Source organism: Lytechinus variegatus, chromosome 7, assembly GCF_018143015.1.
Source record: "Lytechinus variegatus isolate NC3 chromosome 7, Lvar_3.0, whole genome shotgun sequence".
Taxonomy (NCBI): Eukaryota; Metazoa; Echinodermata; class Echinoidea; order Temnopleuroida; family Toxopneustidae; genus Lytechinus; species Lytechinus variegatus.
The window spans coordinates 33,166,638-33,190,474 of NC_054746.1; the positions used below are offsets into that span (position 1 = coordinate 33,166,638).

Below are 23,837 nucleotides of genomic sequence, written 5' to 3' on the forward strand. Positions count from 1 at the left end.
ATCAATATTTTTGGCATTTAAATAAGCTTAGATCGGTTTTGCAGTGTAAATTGTCCTTAAATTTTTTAACATACGATTTAGGATGTTTGTCGAATAGTCAGTTTCACTATATGTAATTTCGACGGATGTTTTTGGAGAAATTGAAAATTGTACATTTTGGAAAGGTTATTATATAAGGAATCGGAATAAGAATATTCCCATTTGCACCGTGACCTGTATGGCCGCCATTGTTCTCTTCATCAATTTCTTACACACAATATTTAAATAAAAGAGTTGCCAAAGCTGTAGTACATGTATAACTTCACACACACACACACTCACACATACATATATATTTAAATTAAATATATATAAAATATGATAAAATATATGTATCACATGAATGAGGGGATAATAGCAATTGTTTTCAATCTATTTTTTTAAGGATGTTTTATTATATTCTCTCAAATCAACAAACATAATCAGATTCTATAAACAATTTGTACAAACTATTTGAAACATAATTATAAATTATACAATAAATCCATTACAATATAATTATACAACTTATACATCAAACTTAAAAAATACTAGAAATTAATATACTAATGCGTTTCAGCAATTACAAAATGAAATATTAACAAAATATATGACATGATCAGAGAGAAAAAAGGATAAAAATGTTGTTCCACCTCCCACCCCCCCCCCCTTCCCCTCCGTCCCCAGGTTAGGAGCATTCTCCCCTTTATGCCTATACTCTACATGGAAGGGACTGCAATTCTCCGTATTGTTTTTTTTTCTGTGTTTTTATTTATTTTGTTTTGTGGCTTTGTCTCTCGTATGTATACCTTTGCCTCACTCTTCCTATTTATTCTTTTAATTAAGATTTTCCCATTTCCTTAAATGAAGAGACATCTTGCCTCTACCTAGCTCCAGCCTTCTTTCTTCCCATTCTTCTTCTTTAAATTTCCTTTTAATTTCATCCATGGTTATATGTGCACCCTTTTCCCTCCCTTTGAAGATTAAAAATTTAACAAAGATTAAAAAGTGATTGATTAAGCGTTCTTTTCCTTCGTCCTTTAATTCTACCCCTACAAGAATTTCCTCCCAGCTTAAATTACCCGTAGAAATAAAACCAAACATCTCCTTACAATTATCCCAAACCAGACAAGCATATTCACATCCCAAAAAAAGATGGCGATATGTTTCCTCCTCTTTTTTACAATAACAACAAAGGTTATTTTGTGATATTTTAAAACGGAACAAGTGATGATTAATTTGTGTAAGCAATGCCGTGTAACATTTTAAACTGAAATTCTCTTAATCTACTGTTCAGAGTACATTGTCTTGGTCTCATAAAAATGTGTTCAATCTTTTCATAAGAGAAACTATATTTGTTTTTTAACCTTTCGAAAACATCAGGTATTGAGAAGTTGCATTTCATAAAATTTGCATAAACGTTTTTAGATACTAACTCCTCCATTGACAAAATTCTTTTTCCAGATATAAATGATATTTCTTCCCTAAGAGAAGCCTCTTTGCTATCTATTTTCATATTTCGTTTCCAGCTGACTGGAAAAGTTTTATAAATTGGCTCTATCAGATGAAAATCATTTATGTTTAAACCCTGTCTTTGGAAGTACGAAAATGGCCTTAAGTTTCCATCATAATCCATAATATGTTTCAATCTGTAAATATTTTTTTCATATATTTTTTGGTTAAATATGCATTTCCCCTTCAATTCGTACAAATTTATTGTTAAAAAATATCTCATTTCCTTTAAATGTTTCAGATTTTAAACGAAAATCCTTCGTCTCTATCCATACTTCTAACAAATCTATATAAAATTGCGGCAATGCTATCTCCAACAATCCAAGCAAGTAATCACATGAAAATATAAAATTTCCTCCCAGATGTTTTGTGGTTTCCATATTGTTTCCATTTCATTGTATTTTCTTTTAGTCTTTTAATCCACATAACTCTCTGTGCCTTTATTAACCATTGAAAATTCATCATTTTCAAGCCACCTTGATGGTAATCTAAATACATCGTTCTTTTGTTAATCTTATTTCTGCCACCCCACAAAAGAGTAAAAGTCAACTGTTGGAAAGTCAACAGTTGGAAATTGTAATCGGTTACGCATGGAAGATTGTGAATTATGAATGCATATTTCATACCTTGTTGTGATTATGGAATCGTAACACGCAACACTTCATTTTTTTTTCTTTTTAACCCTTACACAGGGTTCCTCTGTGCGATTCCATGCTAGAAAAATCAGCTATTTTCGCAACATTTTTCAACCTATTGTCAAAACAAACGAAGAATTTCAATTTGTTTTGTGGTAATGATAGAGTACTCCTGAGAAAACATATAAAAAATGACAACCAACACAAATATGCTGTCCATGGGTGAATTAGAGGTGGAAATGTTGCGTGTCGTACGGAGCATTTACGACACACAGTGTTTTCGTCCTTAATTTAGCCATAATCAAAAACATTTTGTTGGTAATCAGTTTTTCACATGACTACCCATGCACTATAACTTTATTATTGACTAAAAATAATTGTTCATCGCTCAAGCAGAGAGACTAGAAACTGTTGACAAAATGTCCCGTATACGTTATGTATGGAATCGCCCTTCTATTGAAATCAGTATAATACATATTTTTCGACAATACATAATTTAATTTTAGCTAAGAATGGAAGTAATAAATGCACATTCTGCACAGACTATATTCACATTCAGCACATTGAGTAAAAAAATGGTCACAACTGCCCCCTTTATTCCCCCATTACCCACAATAGATTATAATGAATATAAGTAAGATGAATAAAATGTTTAAATATATACATGTATATAAAGATATATATACATACATATGGTGATTACCGACGATAAGATATCTATTTTGGATCAATTGAATTCAGAACTGGAAAAAATCCGTTTTAAAACTAATGAAGGAATTGTGATATATATATACATGTACAACAGCTTTGGCAACTCTTTTATTTAAATATTGTAAAGAAACGGATGAAGAGAACAATGGTATAGGCGTAGCTTAAATCAAGGTTCCTCAGAGCTATCTACCCTTTGGAAAAAACTGGTGATGCCGAAAAAAATGTCTCTGCCGGGAATCGAACCCGGACCCCCAGCTTTGAACGCTTCACTGATCAGGATTTATTTCTCTTTTTTTTTTTCGAGAAATGGGATTATGATTATGCTTTCATTTGATATACAGTTCTTAATATTTCAGTCGGTATTAAAGATTTCATAAACAATTTTAAATGAATTGATGCATGACTATACTGTTGCCCTATTGACTTTTGTACAGGGGTGTAATTAGATCCATTTTGATATTTCATTTTCTGTCAAAATAAATAAAATAGGAGAAAGGGATCTGAATTTTATATGAAATAAAAGCATGTCATCTCATCTCTCGTAATAAGAAAATAAGTCATGATCTTTGAAGCATTTTATACGAGTTTCCTTCAATGATCACAAAATTATAAAAATATGCATTATCAAACTTAAATCATTCATCCTTGGCAGATAATAATTTGCAACTTAGATGGAAATACTTTTCTCTTTCATGTGATATATAATTCAAGTTGCAAAATGACAATATTGAAAGTCACTGTTTTTTTTCCGTGTTGATGAGCGAATTTCTCGGCGTTTTTTCATAATTTGAGCTATAATTCCTGTTCCATTTTGAGACATCATGACTATATCTGCTCGTTTTGTAGCTTTTCCAATTCAGACCTCATCCAACACTTTTGAATCCTGCTCTTTTCCCGATGGCATGATCATAACAAGAATGGTACCATTTTAAAGAGAATTAAATGATCTTTCACTGTAAAAACTGTGGTGTTAAAATTGACACCAGTTAGTGTTAATAAAGGACCACACCCTGAGGTGTTAAAATTAAACCCTAGAGATTGAACATAACACCAAAGAGTGTAAATGTAACAACCAAAGGTGTTGTAATAACACCTATAGGTGTAAAACTAACACCACCAATTTAACACCGGTGTAAAAGAAGTGGTGTGGTCCTCTATGTACACCGGTTAACACCACAGTTTTTGCTGTGTTTGAATGATGTAAAATATGCATTGTGTAAAATTAGGAGTTGTGAGAAATTAATAGTGGGGTATGGTGTGTCATCCCGTAGGACTAGCGTGCCAAAATTGATTTTTTGGTTGTTTTGGCTTCAATAGGGTCCCCTTAGACCAAAAACGATGGGGTTCAAATTTTCAGACCCCTCCTTCCCTTTGTGGGGGGTCCTTTTTGGCGCCATATTGGCCTGTACAAAGCCCAATAGGATAATCCATTGTTTTCAACCTTATTTCTCACTTTCCTTCGCCAATTTTATTTTTAAGTTGTCTGAGGTGTACAAGAATTAATATTTGATGATGTTGTGATGTCAATATATTTTCACTTTTACCATACGGGGGGTGGATTTTGCGAAAAATGCCCCAAAATTGTAAAATATTACCCCAAAAATATAATTTTCCCCCTTGTGGCACTAGAATTAGGACAAAAAGATTACAAAATAAAGTTTATATGTCTTGTTGTACAGTCCAATAACAGAGGAATACATCACATGTAATTTATATGATTATTCTTGGTAAATTAATGTAAAAGTCACCCCCATTTCAGGATTTTATGCAGTGAAAACCTAACTACAACACTAGAGGGCGCCATAACTGATCATGATGATATTAGTGTGGTACGGTATATCATGACACAGCTCCTGCAGGATTTTTGTGCCAAAATTGTTTTTTTTTATTATTCACTTGGGTCCAATCTATCAGGAAATGATAGGGTTCTAATTTTCCCACCCTCACCCACTGCCTGAGGGGGTCACCTATATCAAGACCCACTATAATCAGGAGTATTAGTAATTTTGCGCCCGGTTAAAAAATGAATTGTTTTATGGTATTTTATCATCCCTAACCCTAACCCTATCTGAAGGTTTCAAGTTAGACGAGCATCCTACCAACCATATCCCCTACTCTCCCCCCCCCCCCCCCCCCCACTGACTGACATACAACTTTCACCATTCGGCCACTCGTTCTAGAGTACAATTTACGATTAAAGGACTTCAATTCGAATTGTCAATTATATACTTCTCGGCTAATTTCCAATTACTGATAGACAGAAAGAAACACATAAAATATATTTTTAGCCCCCCCCCCCCACACACGCACACATGCAAATAATCATTATTGAAATAACATGTGGTGTTTAGAGAACTTCCGAACTTACATTGTTTTTCAACAGTTTTTAGTACTAATTGATCTCAGGAATAATGTACTAAAAATCTACCAAAATCTGCATCAGAGAAAGTGGTTATTTTCAAGATAGTATCCAAGATGGCCACCATTCACTTAAAATTAATGAATACGACTCACTCATTATCCACCCTAGAATCCTAATTAGTTTCATACTCCATGGTCTAGGAGTTAAAATAATTTGTTGACACAGGATAGAGTGAATTATGACCCCAGGATACCTAGCTGGAAAATATAAGATGGCATCAAAAAAGGCTACCTTGTGCTAAAAATCCGCAATTTGGTTTTGATTCAATGATTTTAAGGGTGAAGTAGTAAATTGGAAAAAGTTACAAGGACAGTGAGTGGTCTGGTGGGTCCAAAAATCCATGATGGCTTCAAAAAAATTATTCTGAAATGGCTGCTAAACTTAAAGCAGACATAGCTGATTTCATATCGTCCATGGAAATGTGATTTCGATGTTTAATTTTAAACCACTGGTTTGGGTCAAGTAATATATAAGGATAAGTTACAAGGACAGTCAGTGGTCTGGTATGTCCAAAATTCAAAGATGAATTCCAAAAAATGATCTTAAAATGGCTGCTGATACTTAAAGCGGACATAGTTCATTTCATATCGGCCTGGGAGATATCAGGTGGGTGTTTCATAAAGCTGTTCGTAAGATTAGAACGACTTTAAGAACGACTGGTGATCCTTTCTTTTGGTAAATGGTATACATCATAGGCGATGGTTTACCGCGTAAGAAATGATAACCAGTCGTTCTTAAAGTCACTCTTAACTTACGAACAGCTTTATGAAATGGCCCCCAATTTGGTGTCTAAACCAATGGTTTCAAGGGTCAAATAAGACATTTGGATAAGTAAATAAGGGTTGTCAGTGGTCTGGTATGTCAAGAAATGCGATATGGCCTCCAAAATGCAGGGTCTAAATTGACTGTGGTTCTTAAAAGTAGACATAGTTCATTAGAAATGCACATTTTGGATTTGATTTTGGTGTCTACACTAGAGTTTAAAGGATCAAGTATTGTTTCAAGTTGAAAGAACAGTCGGATGTCAAGTTTATCAAAAATCCAAGAGTGCTTAAATGACTGCTATTACATGTACTTAAAAGTGGATATAGAACATTAAACATACACCTGGGGATATTATTTTGGTGTCTACACTAGTATTTCAAGAGTTGAAATTAAAAATATTTATTAAGGACTGGCTACAATGACTATGCAGTTATCCATTTTGCCTTAAAATCCAAGTTGGCTTTAAAAAATGGGTTCCAAAATGACTATTGTTACTTAAAAGTGGAGAAATTATTCAAACAATACAAACCTGTGAAAAATATTAAACGTATACACTTAAATGTATGGGATAAGTTATCATATTGATTCCTGAGTTTGTAATAGCACCCATTTAATGATTTTTTTTAAATCTACCATGGATTTTAGACAAAATGGAAAAGTAAATATCCTTGTTATTTGTTGAATGTATTATCTGACCCTTTATACCACCATGTAGACATCCAAATTATTCCTCACATATTAATATTGTATGAACTCTGACCATTATTAATGAGTTTTAGGAATCATTTTAGATGCCATTTTGAAAACTTTCTTGGATTTTTAGGCAAAATGGACAAGTGCATATCTTTGTAACTAGTCGAAAGTATCACTATAATCATGAAACCATTGAGTGGACACCAAAATCATATGTCCTTGGTGAATTTTAAATGAACTATGTCCATTTTTAAGCAACATCATTCACTTTAGACTCAGATTTCTTCACGCCATCTTGGATTTAACGGCATATACCAATGACTGTCCTTGTTATGATAATATTGATAATATAGGTATATTTACCTAGGGAAGCCACTTCAGTACTAAAAACTGTTCTCCCAGCGGGCCTTGCCATTATTATTACCCCTGCCTTAGATGGGCTGCCTAAGCGCTCTAGCATTCAAGGAATTTCTTCGCGCATTCAGGGAATTTCTTCCTACCGGGTACCCATTTACCTCACCTGGGTTGAGTGCAGCACAATGTTGATGAATTTCTTGCAGAATGAAACTATGCCATGGCTGGGATTCGAACCCATGACCCTTTCAAAGTCAAAAGACCAATCCACTAGGCCATAACACTCGAACGGTTGTAACTAATTTTCAGACATTAAAAATCATGGTTTAGACATCAAACCATATTCTTGATGGATATTACATGTCCACTTGTAAATAACAGTGGCTATTTTATATTCTATTGTTTAACATACTCGACCAACGACTCTCCTTGTAACTTATTCTAACATGTCTAATGTATTATTAGACTCACTTTTCCATGGTAGTCACACACATTCATATTCCCGGATATTGAACAAAGTGTATTGGTTTTTCAAGCAGCAACAGCAATTTCAAACCCCATTTTTGGAAGCCATCTTGGATTTTTTAACATACCGGACCACCGACTGTCCCGGTATGTTGAGTCCAAGATGGCCTCCAAAAGTTAAATAAATAAATAAATAAAGGAAACGGTATTCTTGTCCCAATTTTGATCGTTGAAACCATGGTCTAGACACCAATTCCATCTATCTCAGGTATATAAAATGTGCTATGTCCATTTAAAGTATCAACAGCCATTTTAAACTCCATTTTTGGAAGCCATCTTGGATTTCTGGGTCCTTGCAACTTTTCCCGATATACTTCTTCAGCCTTAAAAATCTTTGAATAGAAACCAAATAAAGGTCATTTAACAAAAAAAAAAAGAATCCAGGATTTTTTTTATTTTAGCCTAAGGCAGCTATTCCCCCCCCCCCCCGGGGGGGGGTAGAATCAAACAAATTAGATGCCCATACTATGAATCGGCATTGGAAATAATTGCTCTTGAAATGTGTCAGCTTTCAAATTTATTGATAAAATTACAGTGCCTAGAATTTGATTTTTTTAGGGAAGTGCTGGCTTGTCATAAGTTCTGGCGCCCTCTAGTGTTGTAGTAAGGTTTTCACTGCATAAAATCCTGAAATGGGGATGATTTTTACATCACTTGCCAAAAAATAATGATATATATTACAGGTGATATATTCCTCTGTTTTTGGATTGTATAAAAAGACATATTCATTTCATTTTGTAATCCTTTTGTCCTAATTTTAGTGCCAAAAAAGGGAAAAATAATATTTTGGGGGCAATATTTTACAATTTTGGGGCATTTTTCGTAAAGTCCGCCCCCATATGGTAAAATTTAAAAAACATTGACATCACAACATCATCAAATAATCATTCTCATACACCTCAGACAACTTAAAAATATAATTGGTGAAGAAAAGTGAGAAATAAGGTTGAAAACAATGGATTATCCTATTGGGCTTTGTACAGGCCAATATGGCGCCAAAAATGACCCCCCACAAAGGGAAGGAGGGGTCTGAAAATTTGAACCCCATCGTTTTTGGCCTAAGGGAACCCTATTGAAGCCAAAACAACCAAAAAATCAATTTTGGCATGCTAGTCCTACGGGAGCTGTATCAGTGACATACCGTACCACACTATAATGGCCAAACACAGATTTCCAAACTTTTTAGAGGGGCTTTTATTTATTTATATATATATATATATATTTATAAGTGGTAGATCCCATTTTCCTTTCATTTTATATGCTGATGGATTAAATAAGATTAGATAAATTCTTAAGCTTTGCATTATAATTGAAAAAAGCGAGCATTATTCACCCATTGTATGACAAGAATTTATACGAAAAACACAAAAAATTGAACAAGCTGAAGAAATAAAAACAAAAAGAAGAATACCCTCTAACTGCTAAAGGCAAAATTATCATAATGCACATTGGGCTAATTATTTTGATTGCTATAAACAAAATCAAATGATAAAGTCATGCCGTCGCGAGAAATACCGATTTGTGCTAAATAGAATGACCGCTCCGGAAAAGAAGGGCATTGATCATTGTTTGAAAAATAACTACCATTCATTCTAATCAAAACTACGTAATTTTTCATGAAGCAAGAAAAAGGATAATTTGAAGCAGAGATATCCCCGAGTGCACGGAATCCGTCGAATTTGAAAGAAAGTAAAGTTAACATCGATTCCATACTCCCGCTTTGGTCGGAAAATCCTATATTAATGCTATTATCATTTATATTATTATTGTTATTATTATTGATATTATTATTTCTATCATTATTGATATTGTTGATGTTGTTATCATGGCATCATCACTTTTATTATTATAACATCATTATGATTAATACTATTATCATTCTCATTTTATTTATTCTTTTACAGTGACTGGATTTGCTGACACAATTACCGTCCTGTTTCTATCACGAGCTTTCCATGGCATAGCTGGTACTGGAATCGAAATCTCAGGTACACACTATACAGTGCGTCCCAGTAAAAGGTATACCGGGATTACCCATGGCCCTGGGAAGCGGGTGTGCTGCACCCCAAAAATTTTCTTTGGGGATGCAGCGTGTGTCATTTTTCATAGGCATCACCCCCTGGAAATTTGGTAGGTATGATAAATGACAGAAATATATGATAGAAATTTACATATTGTAGGACGCCCCCCCCTATAGAATTTTCCTACCCAGTTAAATAGTGCTCAATTTTACTCCTTTTCAGATCGGACTATCAAATATTTCAGCTCGCGGTTCGCGCTCGCATTATTGATTTTCATTATAGAAAAATGCATTTAGAAATCTCATATTCTATGTCTAAATTTAAGCACACACACACGAAGGTTTATTCAGATATGCAGCCTTTTTTTTATTCAAAATGTGATCACATTATCAGTGAAGGAAAATACTCAATTACCCAACTTTTTCTGATTTACAAAACATAAGTATAGTGTCCCGTTTTTATGTCTGAAATCTCAATTTTGTTTCTACTCGGATCATTGAATAGTTGTATACCTATTCTGTTCATGATTACAAAAGTGCTTATTTTTCAGCTCGCGCTTCGCGCTCGCATTATTTGATTGTTCAAATATATTCATGGGTATATGCAAATGGGTCCCATTCTCAGAGCATCAGAATAGCCTATTATATACAATGGCAATAGGGACCAAAATTTTAATGCATTATTGTTAAGATAAACGAGTGGCATACTGACTAAAGATACAATTGTTAACGAAATATATCATTTGATATACCATGTATATGATGAATGTTGCATTTTGATATTCAAAATGGCCACCAAAGGCCCTAACAGTATATATGTATAATGAGAACTTGAAGAGGACCAAGGAGAGCACAAGAGTGAACAATAAAATGCATGTGATTGTGATTAATATGTGGGATACTGTAATCAGTCTATAAGATGAGATTCCATTCTTACCATATAAAGCATAAAATTTAGTAAAAACATTTTATAATTGTGAAATGTAATTTTGAAAACGTTTTTTTTTTTGTGGGGCGGACTGCTATAGGCCAGACTCAGTTAGGCATATGCCTTGTTATGTTGAGAGATCTGTAAATAAAAGTGAAATGTTTTTTAAAGCTTCGTCAGTGTTCGTTATTTGAACAAAGATTCATACCCTATTCAATCGAACATTTTGAGGTCATTTTATGTTCTTTTAGGAATTTCTTACCTGGCCGTGAGATACCAAGATGACGAGAATTTGAAAGGATTCGTTCTGGGAATGGTGATAAGTAGTTTTGCTTTCGGAACACTTAGTAAGTCTGTTGATCAGTTGTTTTGGCATTCAGCAATGTTATATCTGGGGCTATACAATGAAGCTGTTCGTAAAGATTCTGCATGACTTTGCAAACAACTGGTATATTGTGCTAAATGAAAAATGCCTGCCCCAAATTTACTCTGATGTTGTTACATATTGGAACCGAATTTTCCATATTTCTACTATGAATTTAAGTGTTTAACAGCAAGTAATGCTTTTTATTAGAAGGGGTTAGTACTTTTTCGAAACCAAGTGAAAATCTTTTTAAACATGGCAAAAAAAAATACATTGTAAATTCTTGCAGATATAAGTTGCCTCAGGGGGCGCTCGGAGTGGCTAATCCCCCCCACCCGATCAAAAAATGAATAAAATAAAATGTGTCCATTTAATGTGTGTAGACTTGTCAACCAAAGCGCAGGAATTACCACTGTGTCATGCTGGCGAGTTGCTCAATGGGTTGAGAATATCTATATCCTCACGAAACATACTTATAAATATTCATGTAGGCCTAGGGTAACTCAACTCTGCCGGGATTTAGCCATATTATTTTGTTAAGGGAGATTATTGCTGCATTTTATTTTTACAATTATTAGAAAGTGTTCAATATTGAATATCAAGCAAATAATCACAATTTGATTTGGTGGAGCTCGAAAGCTATCACTTCCCACGCAATGGGAAAGCAGACGTTAACTACCATTACCTTCTAAACATTCAAATATGACCTCGGTCATTTAAGTTTGTCCAGTGATTTGTTTCAATTGTTATTATTTAATCAATATATTATAACACATACATGTATATAGCATTATACCCGTTTCTTACTGATGACAATGATTTTTGTTACTGCTTTCTATTCATTCCCTTCTCCTCCCCCCCCCCCACCTTCCCTCACCCCAATTCTCTCACGCACACACACTTTTTTTCACGTATCTGTCCTCCTTTTCTCGCCTGTCAATCCTCAACACTTCTATCTCTCTCTACTTCTTTTTATCCCATTTTATTTTCTTTGTAGTTGGTCCAACTATAGGTTCGGTTATGTATGGCTTGATCAGCCAGTCTGCTCCATTCCTTGCCATTTCTGTTATAATCCTAGCGTCTCTTGGTATGTTCACTAGATGAGTATATAAGTTCACACGTGATGTTGTTGTCGTTGATAACATTATCAATATCGTTAGAATTCATTATTATCATTACTATTGTTGGTTATTCTTATGTTCGATTTTCGTTGTTCAGTATCATGTTATCATTAGTAGAAAATGAAATGAAATGAAAATATGTATCTTTTGATTTCAATATTAGCCTTACAATTATTTTCTCATTGTTGGTGTTATCATTTTCATTATCATATTGAAATTATCAGTATAATTATCAATATTGATATTGTCGTAACAGCCATCATTATCATTAGAATTCTAAATCAAAATCTGAAAAATAAGCGATCGATACCTGCTTATTGGAAACGCTGTATAGATTTCCCATTGACAAAATGACTACATTTCCTCCCAAAACGACAAGTATCATAGCCACTATTACGCGAAATCAATCATTTTTAATTAAATCTGATTCAAGTATTAATTTGGAAAAGAATCTTCTAAGTGTCAAAAAGGCATAGCTTTGTTTCAAGAATGTTATTCGATTTGATTGTCAATAATTAATATTTAGATTTTTGAGTAGTCGTAGTAGAGAAAAAATAATATATCTCGTTTTAATCTTTGTCCATATACATGTATACTGCAATCGATGAATATGCAAAGACATACACTAATAAAATGAAAATTGATTTCTTTCCCCTATTCTTCCCACAGTGTTCACTCCAATGGTCATGCCCATGAATGTAACAGTTCCAGTCACTGAGAGTTCTCCATCCGCCATTACCCTTGTAATGAATCCTTGTACACTATTGGTATCAGGTTCGTAGGACATCATTTACCTACTTATGGAAATATATACGCTTTTGCAAACACACCCTCACACCAGGGGGGCGTAACAGGGGGGGGGGGGCAAAAAATTCCTCGGTCATATCACGGTATGAACAGGATTTTTTTTAGGATTGTACTCAATGCGTGATTAGTACAGAAAAGAGGGGGGCACATCATGGAGTGCGCAGCAAAAGTTGCTTATATAAGTCCGAAACGAGCAAAGCGAGAAGAAAAATCACCTTTTCATGAAAATCTAACTTTGAGATTGATTTTGACATGGTATTTAGAAAATAACATCATATCTTACGTCTTTCTTTCCTTTCCTTTCCTTTTCTTTTTTATTCTCAGTTGTAGAACTTTTGGGGGCCAGTGCCATGCAGATTTGGTCTGGGGCAATGGCGGCATAAGGATTTTTTAACCTAGGGGGAGGCAAAAAAACATTTTTTTTGGGGGGGGGGCAACAGAAATATTTTGCCTACTTCTCAAAATCGAGCGAGAAGCGCGAGCTAATTTTTTTTTAATGTAGACCCTATTGACTTGAAAAGGGATCTGTTAAGGACTAGCTGTTTGCATTGGGTCATGAAAATGGTATGTCACCAAATAAATAATTCGAGCGCGAAGCAAAAGCTGAAATTTTTTGATATCCTGAGCTGATAACTGTACGTTCTTTATGCACTTTTTGTAATCATGAACTGGATGGTTATCTAATTAAACAATTGATGCAAGCGCATAGCACAAGCTGAAAATTTTGATTTATGAAAATTACGAATACGCATGATGTGTATCTCGCTAAAACGAATAATGAAAACTCTAATCGCGAGAAGCATTTTGACTTGAACTCTGGATTTTAAGCCCCATGTGAACAGATAATTTACTTACTCCAGTCAACAATTACTCCAAGCGCGTAGCGCGAGCGAAATTTTGATTATATATAATGACCTGAAAGATTAATGTTAGTGACAAAAATTATTGGGAGCTAACAGTGAAGGGATTATAACATTTTCAACATTTAAAGAACGAAAAAGCTGTTTTGAAGCACTTTGCAGCTATAGTAGGATGCTCATGACAACACTTACTATACATTTTCTTTCTTCAAATTTCGGGGGGGGGGCAATTTACTCCCCCCCCCTTGGTGCCGCCACTGGTCTGGGGCGGAGCCCCCGGAACCTCGTGATATTTTTCAATATTGCAGATGGCCACTTTTTTTTATCAAAGTGCGGGTACATTCACAATTCAAGTTAACTCAACGCAGTTGCGGATAACAAACGAAATATTTTGAGGCAGGACAACATAGCAAATGTGAAAAAAAATTGTAACAGTCGCCAGTGTGCGAAGCGAGCCAGAAAATTTTGACCTTTTAAAAATGACTTTGGAATTAAATTCTAATTATGTGATAGTAGCTTTGGAAATTTAGCCAGAGTAAAGATTGAGAGGCTAACACAGTAAATCCAGCCAGCGTAAAACTTTACTTAGGTTAAAACATAATATAGGGGGATATAACTAGCCCCTGGCTAACTCTTGGATAAGGATTTTTTTCTGATTGCGACAATTATTGCATACAATTTAGCAATTTTATAACAGACGCCATCCGTTTTTCATCCGGGTCTTTATATTTTTTTCAATCCTCGGCAGCCCGGTCGTATTTTTAGCTTTTAGCCTTTATTTTTTTTTCTTCCTCTTTCTCCCATTTTCCCGCCATTCTTCCCCGTGTCATTGGGTGATATCCTTTGATTTTATATCCCTCTCTTGCTAATGATGCTATGAATTAGTATTTCAGGATATTTTGTACTTCTTTACATCATGCACATGTTCTTCTTTCATTCCTTTTCCCGCTTTCCTTCAATTAACCCTATTTATGTTTTTATTTCCCTTTCTTTTCATCTTTTCCCTTTCTCTTTCAATGTTTCCCCTTCCTTCCTTCCTTCCTTCCATTAAACTGTCACTGTTTTAGATCTAAATATCAAAATTTTCAGCTCGCGCTTTGCGCTCGCATCTATTCTTCTTTTAGATACCAATCTTAATCATTGGTACCAAAAATGCTTAGAATATCAAGCTTTCAGGTCACAATGTAAAGAAATTTCAGCTCACTCTCGGCACTCGTTCTATCTGTGTAGTGAGATATATATCCTCCTCATGAGTTACTACAAACAGTCCTAAACAGGCACGCTTTTCCTGTCAGTATAATAAAAAAATTCAGCTCGCGCTTCGCGCTCACATTAATTTGTTGGTGAGATACGTGTCTGTGTCTCATGAGTCATATATATGTATATATGTGTGTGTGTGTGTGTGTGCGTGGGTGGGTGTTTTGTACGATCGACCGCCTTTTGAACGTTAATGATTTTGCCCCCCCCAATCTGAAAAATGGATCGACGCCCCTGAGGGGTCAATATATCGTGACGTTAGTGAGAGAAAAATGCCGACCATTTTTGGCAAATCGAGATTAAAATTGAAAGATTAAATCAATTTTTACAAAATAGTTTGCACTTGCTCGAATCATCTTTATTTTTACTTAGTTGATTTGATTGAGCTTTGTTTTTATGACGATTTGATTTGCTTTCATTTGCAGTTCTTGCTTTGACGACCACGTTGGGTATAGCCTTCACCAATGCAACTCTTCCAATATGGCTCAAATCATCGTTCAAGACACCAGAATGGGAAATAGGTAAAAGCATGATATACGTTGAGCTGCTCTTGAAATGGTGATGGTGATGTTAGTTTGATGGTAGTCAAGTGATGACGATGATAATGCTATGGCAGAGTAATAATGACGACGATATCGGCATAGCGGCGGGATAATAATGATGAGGATGGTGTTTTGGTAGTGTAATGATTACGGCGATTTCAACATAGTACCAGTACAGTAAGGACGACGTTGATATTTTTATGGTAGTGTAATGATTACGATGTCAACAAAGTGGTGGTAAAGTAATGATGACCATGACATTATTATGGGTAAATTGCCTATTCGACTATTACCAACTCCTCCAATCATCATAAAGTCTATCTGCATTTAGTCTAATACCATTCTGTCCAACATTTCCTTGTAACATTCATTTGGTCCAATCATCACTTTTGACCATTTCGTCTCATAACCAGTTTATTTTCATTCATTTCGCCCAATCAACACTTCGTCCAATTAGACCAAATAGTATATTTGAACTAACTGGTTATTAGGTGAAATTTTGAGTGGACGAAATGGAAATTAGACCATGTGGTAGAGGAGGAATTGATGGTAGGCCAAATGATATTAGACGAGTTGGCAACTGGAAGAATTGGCATTAGACCAATAGAAAATAAGCCTTACTATGGTGGTGTAATGATGAAGATAATATCGATATAATGGTTGCGCAGTAATGATGACCATGATGTTTAATATTGCAGTGCAATGATTACGACGACGTCGACAAAGTGGCGGTATAGTAATGATTACGATGATGTTGTTATGGTGGTGGGTTAATGATGTCAGCGATGTCGACATAGTAGTGGCATATCCATGTTGACGAGGATAATATTATGGTGGAGTAATGATGAAAACGATGTCGACAAAGTGGCGTCATAGTTATTACGACGATGATTATGTTATGGTAGTGTAATGATGACGTCGACATACATGTATAGCCGGTATAGCAATGATGACGACGATGTTACTGCAGTTGTGTGATGGTGACGATTATAATACAACCGTGGTGTGATGCTGCTGCTGCTGATGTTGTTATGGTGATGTAATTTTGACAACAATGTCGACATAGTGGCGGTATAATAGCAGCGGTGACGATTTTGATAATTATTCACACGATTAGAAGATTGTTTAATCTGCATGTATCTAAAATGGTTATCATCGGTGCTCTATGTATGGAGTGTGCCCAACACTTGAGGATGATACAAGATACTGAGAGAGATGCAAAACATTTTTTCAAAGAACCTTCAACCATGTAAGAAACAAACGGAATGACAAGGATATGTAAACCAATGAGCTTGTTTACATAAACAGTTCATCAAAAACGCTTAGTTTTAGCCGATAGCTTGGGAATAAAGTTCTGGTATAGCTATCTATCATCTCTCATATCAAATGTGAAATAATTCTCAACCCTTTTTTTGAAAAAAAAATATATAGTAACGTGAGTTTTTCCTTTGATTGATATTTTCAGGTTTGATTTTTGTGCCAACAAGCGCCGCTCACATTGTATCAGGGCCTCTTATCGGATATTGGAGTAAAACACTGAAAAGGTAATCTTTCTATTTGTCTTGTCGCTGACAGACATATTACAATCTCATATTTTTGACAATGTTTTTCATCCATTTACACAAGGAATGATATAGTTTGAACTTAATATCTCTTTCAAGAAAGACTGAGGCTAAAAAGGACAACCATACATCGCCTATAATCATAATATTACAATCATAATACTACTGTAAACAGCAACAGCTTAGCAGATGAAGGTTTCTAGTAGGTGCATTTCCATCAGAGTGAAACCGTGCAATATATACTTTTTTAAACGTGACAAAGTTCACATTTCAAAACTTAAAGGTTAAGTCCACCTCAGAATAATGTTGATTTGAATCAATAGAGAAAAATCAGCCAAGCACAATGCTGAAAATTTCATCAAAATCGGATGTAAAATAAGAAAGTTGTGAAATTTCAAAGTTTTGCTTATTTTTAACAAAATAGTTATATGAACGAGCCAGTTACATCCAAATGAGAGAGTCGATGATGTCACTCACTCACTATTTCTTTTGTTTTTTATTGTTTGAATTATACAATATTTCATTTTTTACGAATTTGACAATTAGGACCTCCTTGCCTGAACCACAAAATGTTAAAATAATGGAATTCCACGAGTTCAGGGAGGAAAGAAACTTCATTTCACATGACACTGACGAGAAAATCTAAATATTTCATATTTCATATAATAAAATACAAAAGAAATAGTGAGTGAGTGATGTCATCAGTTCCCTCATTTGCATACTGTCCGTGATGTGCATATAACTGTTTTGTGAAATGAAGCAAATCTTTAAAATGTCATAACTTTCTTATTTTACATCCGATTTTTGATGAATTTTTCAGTGTTATGCTTGTTGAAATATTCACTTTTTATTCAAATCAAGTTTTTGTTGGGGTGGACTTGTCCTTTAACGCAATTCACATGTGCTCAGAAGTATCATCCGAGTTCCCAAATCATGATTTCTAGCACCACCGAAGCATGAAATGTGACGTTACATTAGGATTTTACGAGTTTTTGACGTTCGCGTGCCCGTGAAAATGCACTCAGGGCCTGAAAATTTGTAATTATTTACTTGTTTTTTTTTCTTTTTGGATTATAAGATATCCATTTGTTAGTATTATTTTATGAATTTTATGAGCTCAAAAATTCAAAATATTGTTTCACAATCACAGGTGGCGATGTATGTTGATTGGGTCACTAGCAATGGCTATTGGAATTGCAACGGTAAGTTGGATATAAGTATATTGGTTGTTTCAATGTCCATGTTTGTTTTGTTGTTGTTGATTTTTCTTGTTTGTGTTTTTATTTATTTTGTATTTCTACTTTTGGCCTTTATATGGTCTGTTTCTGTATTTTGATCTTTCTTGATCCTAGGTGGCAAATACTACAAGAAGATTATTTATTTTTTACGTTTCTTATGGGTCCATCACTTACAAGCATTGCTTTTTAGTGGATCCCTCTATTTCAATAGATATTGATACTGTATGATAAATGACTTTTTGCTTTTTATGTTGTTACGCATATTAATGAAGAAAAAATGTGTACATATCTCAATGTGTATTGTTTGTGTTTGTATGATTATATATCATGTATAATGTTATTGTATTTCTTTCTCTTTTTTTCTAGTGGAAATGTAATGTTATTTTGCAATTTTATATTCATGATCGATATTGGTATATAAACCTCAGAATTTTTAGTCGTTGTGGTTTTGTTAAATTTTGGACTGCGAGAACTATGTCTCTTGTGACATTTGATGTACTGTCACAAATAAGATACTAATTTACTAATTTATGTGCAGTATACTAAATTAATTGTATCTATACTTAATCATGTACGCCTACTTCAGTTCTCGGATACAATAATTTTGACATAATGGCTATAATTATGCGAATGGAGTTGACATTGAAATGATATCTCGTATTCACTTTATATCCCATAGCTTCCGCTTTGCATCATGATCTGGCAGCTTATTCCGTCTATGACCCTAGTTGGATTTGGCTTTGGTAGGTTAAATGTGAATATATATATATATATATATATATATATATATATATATATATATATATATATATATATATATATATATACATAATTTAATGAGATAAACACCAATTTTGATGTCTTGGTTATTCATATATTCTTTTGAATTGCGTTTTCCATTTACATCCACTAAAAAGAACAATGCGTCCACGAACGACTGGTATTTCACAGTTTGCCAATTATACGTTGGACAACATGTTATAATATGCATTCAAAGTAAAAATGCAACTAGTTCCTTCATAATAGTGTTCATTGGTGTGCTATTCTAGTCACCTTTTCTATTCATTTTTTTCATCCAGTTATGTAATGCATACTAATGTAATAACTTGCTTTGAAATCTACCTATCATAATGAAAAAAATGAAGGTAATTTGACCAAATATTGTCCATGAAGTAAATACGAACTGGTATATTAATTTAACTCCTTTTCTTTCCATGCTTAACCTAAACCTTGCTTTTTTCATATATATAAAACTTTTGACGGTTTCTTGTCAATTCGAGGGTGCTGATTACGAATCTCAATGATGCCATTCGTATAACCTCGAGCATTTTTCGCAAATTGGCAAAATCCAGTATGCCCACCGAAATATTCAAATAACCCATGAAAATCATGAAATTATTCGCACATTGGCTATAAAATGCATGAAAATTGTGTGGCAGGAGTGAAAAACTCTCTGAAAAAATAATTTGTAACAAAATATTTATTTTCTTGATACTTAAAATGGCCGCCAGAGGCCCCTCTGTATTTTATTATGTACAATATGAATAGGGGGAACTAATTTTCACTGCAAGAAATCTTGATATAATTATGAACGAAGTACTCTACGCAAATCGCCCACCATAACTAAAATTTACGGGAAAATTGCTTTATTTTTATATTTGAAATAGCCGCCACTGGCCCAAACAGTATTATGTGCAATGGCGATTGGGACCAAAAAAATCACAAGAGTGAGCACTAAAATGCATATTATTAGGATAAGTGGAATACTGACTGAAAACAAAATTGATCACGAAATACATTATTCAATACGCCATAGGCCCTATATTTATCATTGTACAATGCAAGTGGGGAAACTAATTTTCACAAGAGTAAGAAATATGAAATGCGGGGTTCAATTCAGAGAGTACATGCCACGGGTCACCGTTTTTTTTTTGTCCAATACTTGTTGAGGGTATGGTGTTATTTTACGCCAATACTTGTTAAGGGGTGCATTTTCAGAATATGGAAAATACTTGTTTAGGGTGCTTTTCGAGACCCCATTGTCGCGCAAGATATCCACTCGTCAATGGAAGCCCCCCCCCCCCTCTTTTGTGTAATTAAGTTGATAAATGCTGCATTTTGAAATTGAAAATGGCAACCATTGGCCCTTAAGATAATTTTCACAAAATAGCATATGGCGACCGTTTTGAATGTTGAAATACCGTATTTATCACCTAAAATATGTAAGATATGATATATATCGTTAAAAATTGTGTTTCTTTTAGACAGTATATGTATATATGCATTTTAGTGTTCACGCTTGTGATTTCTTTGGTCCTCTTTCTTATTGCATATACTACTATCAGGGTCTTTGGCAGCCATTTTAAATATAAAAATACAACATTTATCACAAATAATATATTTTGTTATTAATGATGATTTTAGTCAGTATTCCACTCGTTTATCTTAATAATATGCATTTTAGTGTTCACTCTTGTGAATTGATTAGCCCCCATTGCCAATGAATGTAATACTGTTTGGGCCAGTGGCGGCTATTTTGAGTATCAAAATACAGCAATGTTCTCACACATGACATAATAAATGGTATATCTCGTTAGTAATTATGAGTTGCATACAGTGCTTCGTTCATAGATCAAAATTTCTTGCAGTTCTTGCTCATTTTTGTGAAAATTATTTTTCCCTATTCATGTACAATAGTATACAGGGGCATATGGCGGCAATTATGAATATCCAGAAAATAAATATTTTGTCAAAAACGATTTTTTTTTTTCAGAGAGTATTTTACTCCTGCCACACAATTTCATGCGTTTTATAGCCAATATACGAGCAATTTTATGATATTCATTTGGGTAATTTGCATATTTTGTCGGCCATATTGGATTTTGCCCATTTGCGTTCAGATTCGTAATCAGCACACTCGAATTGCCAAGAAACCATCAAAAAACACTGTATATATGAAAAAACAAGGTTATGCCTCTTCTATTCTGGACTTTTTCCTTTTTTGCTGGTCTTCGTCCTGCATGAGTTTCAGCTCACAAGGTCAATGAACTTTGGCGGTGTTGTGGGTATTTGTTGAATTGCCATATCATGACTTTGATAGTTTATGGATCTAGTTCATGAAATGTGGACACAAGGGTAATGAAGTATTTGTTTTATTTGTAGGTACTGTTGACAGCACTCTAATAGGGATAATGTATCGCATTGTAGATGTATGGCATGAAGGAGCTCAGAGCTCGGCTGCTGCAGTGTTTGTCTTTGAGTTTTGCCTGGCATATACAATAGGTAAGTATGCCATGTTGTTCTTTAATGAAGAAGAATGAAACATATGTATAAAGTTAGCTTGCGTGAAAACAATTGAAATGGAAGGAAAAAATCAATCAAAGTTCCACATTAATAATAAGAAAATTATGAAAAATTAAGTTGTTTAGGTCACTGATTAACTATGAATTGTGGTCATCCTCCCATTGGTATAATCATTGACCTATTACCAAGGTCCATGGTATAATGTTACCAACATAATTATGATATCACACTTGTATAACTCTTTATTATTTTAATAAAGTTGTCACTTTTATCAATGCTACATAGAGCAGGTACTTTTTTGTAAGGGATGTCCATGTAATAAAGGTCCATGGGCGAAGCGTTTGTTCTTTCAATAGATGTGAAAAAATAGATGTTTGGGGTATATTTTCAGTGTCCAAAGTGTATTTCTGTGACATCAGAAATCTTGATCACATTACCAATGGGAGGATCTCCTTGTATAGCATTATAGTGATTTCAACATTGAAGTGCTAATAATTTTCTTATTGCTTGTTAAATTGTCAAACTTTCATCGATCTTATTTGGCCAATAGCGTAACCGTGAAATGATTCTTACAGAGCAGATACTTTTAGCATGTAACTCTTTCTACATGTATAAGCGACCATGGAAAATATTTGAAAGGACAAGTAACAGTGCTTTTTCTATTATCTTATCACAGGCCTACTTACTTCTGGTACTATCATTGGATTTATTGGATTTAAATGGTAAGTATACTTCATCATTAGAGAGACAGAAAATGAATGAAAAATAATTGAGAAAATGTTTAGGAGAATAATCAAATATAATCATCTTGTTATTGATTGGAAACATACATCAGCGATCAATGTAGCGTATAAGGAGGCTGAACATCCACCCAAATATTTAATTGCATATATTTTGTAATTAATTTTTAAACTTCTTCATTTTAATAGAATTTCGTCGAACTTCGTTTAATTTTCGATGGACTTTACTCTTTACTTTCTAAACTAGACCAAACATGGAAAATGCGAGAGCGAAGTTGACTCAGTCGGTAAAGCGTCTGCCCGTCGAACCAAAGATCGTGGGTTCGAGTCCACCCCGGAAGGATGACTGAAGCCAGTGCGTTGTGTGAAAATGTCTTTTTTTTGCTTGTCAAAAATTTTTGGAGCACTTGTCCAAATTTTTACATGTGTCCATCCCAAAATTTCAGGTAGACACCCCCAAATTTTTTTTCCTTCCGCCGCCAATGCACTGCACTATTCGAATAAGAGTAGGGGAAAACCCCGGTGCAGTGGTCCACCTGCATTCCCCAACCAGTTATCATGGTTATCTGGAGGAGAGACCTGCGGGTCACAATTCTGTGTGCGCGCTCTTCTTGGCGACCCAGATTGGCTGGCTCCTCCAATGCACCTTTTTAGGGAAAGCTCGCTTTGCTTTGGTCGTTAGCAACTTTCGAGAACGGTGCACCATATATATCAAAAATTAACTTTTTCTCTTTAAATATATCATTTTTAATAGGACTATGTGGAGCTTGGCAATAACCATCGTGGTCTCTTCGCCATTTTGTTTACTGCTCAGTCGAATCCCAGAAGAAAGAGAAACCGAGCAACCGTTATTACCGAAACCAGAAGTCCTATTACCATCATGCCTACCAACGACAATAGAAGATAAACCACAGCCATTGCCCGATGAATCTACACACTTAATTGAAGGATGATATATTCAGAGGGACTTATCTATGCCACCTGGATTTTACGACTGAATTCCAGCATTGGTCGTCCTCAAAGTCATAGACCTCAGATGGAAATGATTTTGTTACCAATTCAATAAACATAAACATTAAAAAGCTAGAAAAAAAACATATTATGGAAATAATCATAATAATTGTCACATATAAAGTGCAAAGGACTGTCAATCGGTACTTTATGGAGCTTTGGGATGTTATAAACATACAAACAAATATAATAGGGGAAGTTATACCTCGGCAGTGGCGTAACTACGGGGGGGCATGGGGGGCACGTGCCCCCCCCAATCGGATGACCCAAAAAAAAACGGGTAATAGGCGAAAAAGAGGGAGAAAGGAAGAGGAACGTAGTGGGAAAGAAGAAATTATTATTCATTATAATGGTATATTACATTATAATCACGTTATGTTATATTACACAGGAAACATTTTTATCATAATTCTATGAAACATAATTTGCTCAGGGCCCATGTTTGCATT

General features: G+C 34.5%; 1 protein-coding gene across 1 annotated transcript; it reads left to right on the top strand.

Annotated features, from left to right (window-relative positions):
• Positions 1 to 9,168: 9,168 nt before the first annotated feature.
• LOC121418110 (chromaffin granule amine transporter-like) lies at positions 9,169 to 23,592 on the top strand. Its single transcript, XM_041611813.1, has 12 exons — positions 9,169 to 9,202; positions 9,540 to 9,623; positions 10,835 to 10,930; positions 11,945 to 12,034; positions 12,738 to 12,842; positions 15,418 to 15,513; positions 17,000 to 17,078; positions 18,247 to 18,298; positions 19,014 to 19,077; positions 21,497 to 21,616; positions 22,314 to 22,359; positions 23,132 to 23,592. Exons 1-12 carry the CDS (start codon positions 9,169 to 9,171, stop codon positions 23,328 to 23,330), a joined length of 1,065 nt encoding a protein of 354 aa, XP_041467747.1. The 3' UTR covers positions 23,331 to 23,592.
• Positions 23,593 to 23,837: the final 245 nt, after the last annotated feature.

Excerpts from the sequence above, each read along its gene's own strand:
- LOC121418110 (XM_041611813.1), top strand. The coding sequence starts at position 9,169 with ATGACCGCTCCGGAAAAGAAGGGCATTGATCATT. Across the intron at positions 9,203-9,539 it reads AAAGAAGGGCATTGATCATT|TGACTGGATTTGCTGACACA; the intron begins GTTTGAAAAATA and ends ATTCTTTTACAG. Across the intron at positions 17,079-18,246 it reads TGGAGTAAAACACTGAAAAG|GTGGCGATGTATGTTGATTG; the intron begins GTAATCTTTCTA and ends TCACAATCACAG.